Genomic DNA, 1,498 nt, shown 5'->3' with positions numbered 1-1,498 from the left:
AGGACAGTATTTGCACCGCGCTCGGCCGCTCAGCCGGGTCCGGATGGATGAGCGCCGAGATGAGGGCCTTGGCCTCGTTCGAAACCGGGGCCGTGGCGAACGGCGGGAAGGCAAGCGGCGTTGGCGGCATGGTCCCGATGAGCACAATGTACATGATGATGCCAAACGACCAGATGTCGACAGCCTCCGAGTATGCCGTCGAGCTCTGCCGCCTGCCCAATGATGTTGGCGGTGACGAGCCGGCCACCGGCGACGCTGCTGCCGACCAGTTAAGGAGCTCCGGTGCGGCAAACGACCGCGTCCCGACCGGCGTCGTCATGGCCGAGGTGAGAAAGGTGGAGAGGCCAAAGTCAGAGATCTTGACGACGTAGCCCTCGAGGCATCCACCAGGCAACGAGCCCGGGACGAGATCGGTGCCCTCGGGCACCGACACCAGCAGCACGTTGGACGGCTTGAGGTCGCGGTGACAGATCGAGTGGCCGTGGAGCCAGGCGAGAGTGCCGGCGAGGGTGCCGAGCAGTGCACGGGCGTCACCCTCGGTAAACCGCGAGCCTGGGCGCGAGCCGAGAAAGTCGAGCAGATCTCCACCATCCATGTACTCCATCACAATGTATATCTTCTTCTTGGTCTCAAAGTAGTCGAGGAGGGTGACGCAGTGCGGGTGGCGCGAGACGGCAATCTGGATAAGCGCCTCACGTCGGAGGGCATCGATCTCGTCTCGAGCCAGCTGGCGAGGATATGTCTTGGAAATGACCTTCACTGCCACCTGCACTCCGTCTTTCAGCCGAATCGCGGCGTAGATGGCTCGGTTCTGCCGAGCAGAGGCATTGACTCGCGACTCGAGCGCGTACTGCTCCGCAAACGATCGCCCCGGCGGATACCGCGCGTACAGCGCCTTCTTCATCCTTGCCTCTACGTCTGGCGATGCCGGTGCCCGCAGCATCTCCTCGATCTCTTCATCTCGCCAGTCACTCTGCCCGCTTCCACCACGTTCGCCATCGCTCCCGCCAGCTCCTGCGCCTCCACTAGCTCCTGCGCCTCCACTAGCTCCTGCGCCTCCACTAGCTCCTGCGCCTCTCTCATCACCTGCACCGCCGTCAAGTTCGGGCAGGACAATGGCCGGCGGCCGGACGCGGAGGTGCTCGGGCCGAGTTGCCATGGCGAAGACGCCAAAGTCCGAGTGTAGGCGTGAGTGAGTGAGCTGCCTCGCCGTTGCTCGTCCCTCGCTCTTGACCTCGCCTCGCCTGCTGAGGGAGTCAATTCGAGCTCTTTCCGCTGCCACGCCCCGCCCCCCCGGGCTGTGGTCCCTCTCGGGACAATTTTTTTCTGCGCGCACCCCCCCCCCCCTCCCCCCCCCCCCACTCCCCCACTCCCCCACTCCATCGTTCTATTCGGCCGCATGCCACCGCCCAATTCGCCGCAGGCGAACACCTAAAAACGCCGTAAAGGTCACTCTTTCTTTACCCTCTTTCCTCTTTGCCACCAGCTACTCTCCACG

General features: G+C 63.8%; 1 protein-coding gene across 1 annotated transcript in view; it reads right to left on the bottom strand.

Annotated features, from left to right (window-relative positions):
• Window positions 1–1,002, bottom strand: part of AMSG_11730 (uncharacterized protein) — a gene marked incomplete at its 3' end in the record, with an annotated part of 3,508 nt that extends 2,506 nt beyond the window's left edge. The window contains exon 1 of the mRNA XM_013905299.1: window positions 17–1,002. Within this exon, the coding sequence (XP_013760753.1) occupies window positions 17–943 (927 nt within the window). The 5' untranslated portion in view covers window positions 944–1,002. The remainder of the gene's footprint in view (window positions 1–16) is intronic.
• Window positions 1,003–1,498: the final 496 nt, after the last annotated feature.

This window comes from Thecamonas trahens (genome assembly GCF_000142905.1).
Source record: "Thecamonas trahens ATCC 50062 unplaced genomic scaffold supercont1.10, whole genome shotgun sequence".
In the NCBI taxonomy this organism is placed as follows: Eukaryota; order Apusomonadida; family Apusomonadidae; genus Thecamonas; species Thecamonas trahens.
This window is presented reverse-complemented; position numbering and strand designations above follow the sequence as displayed.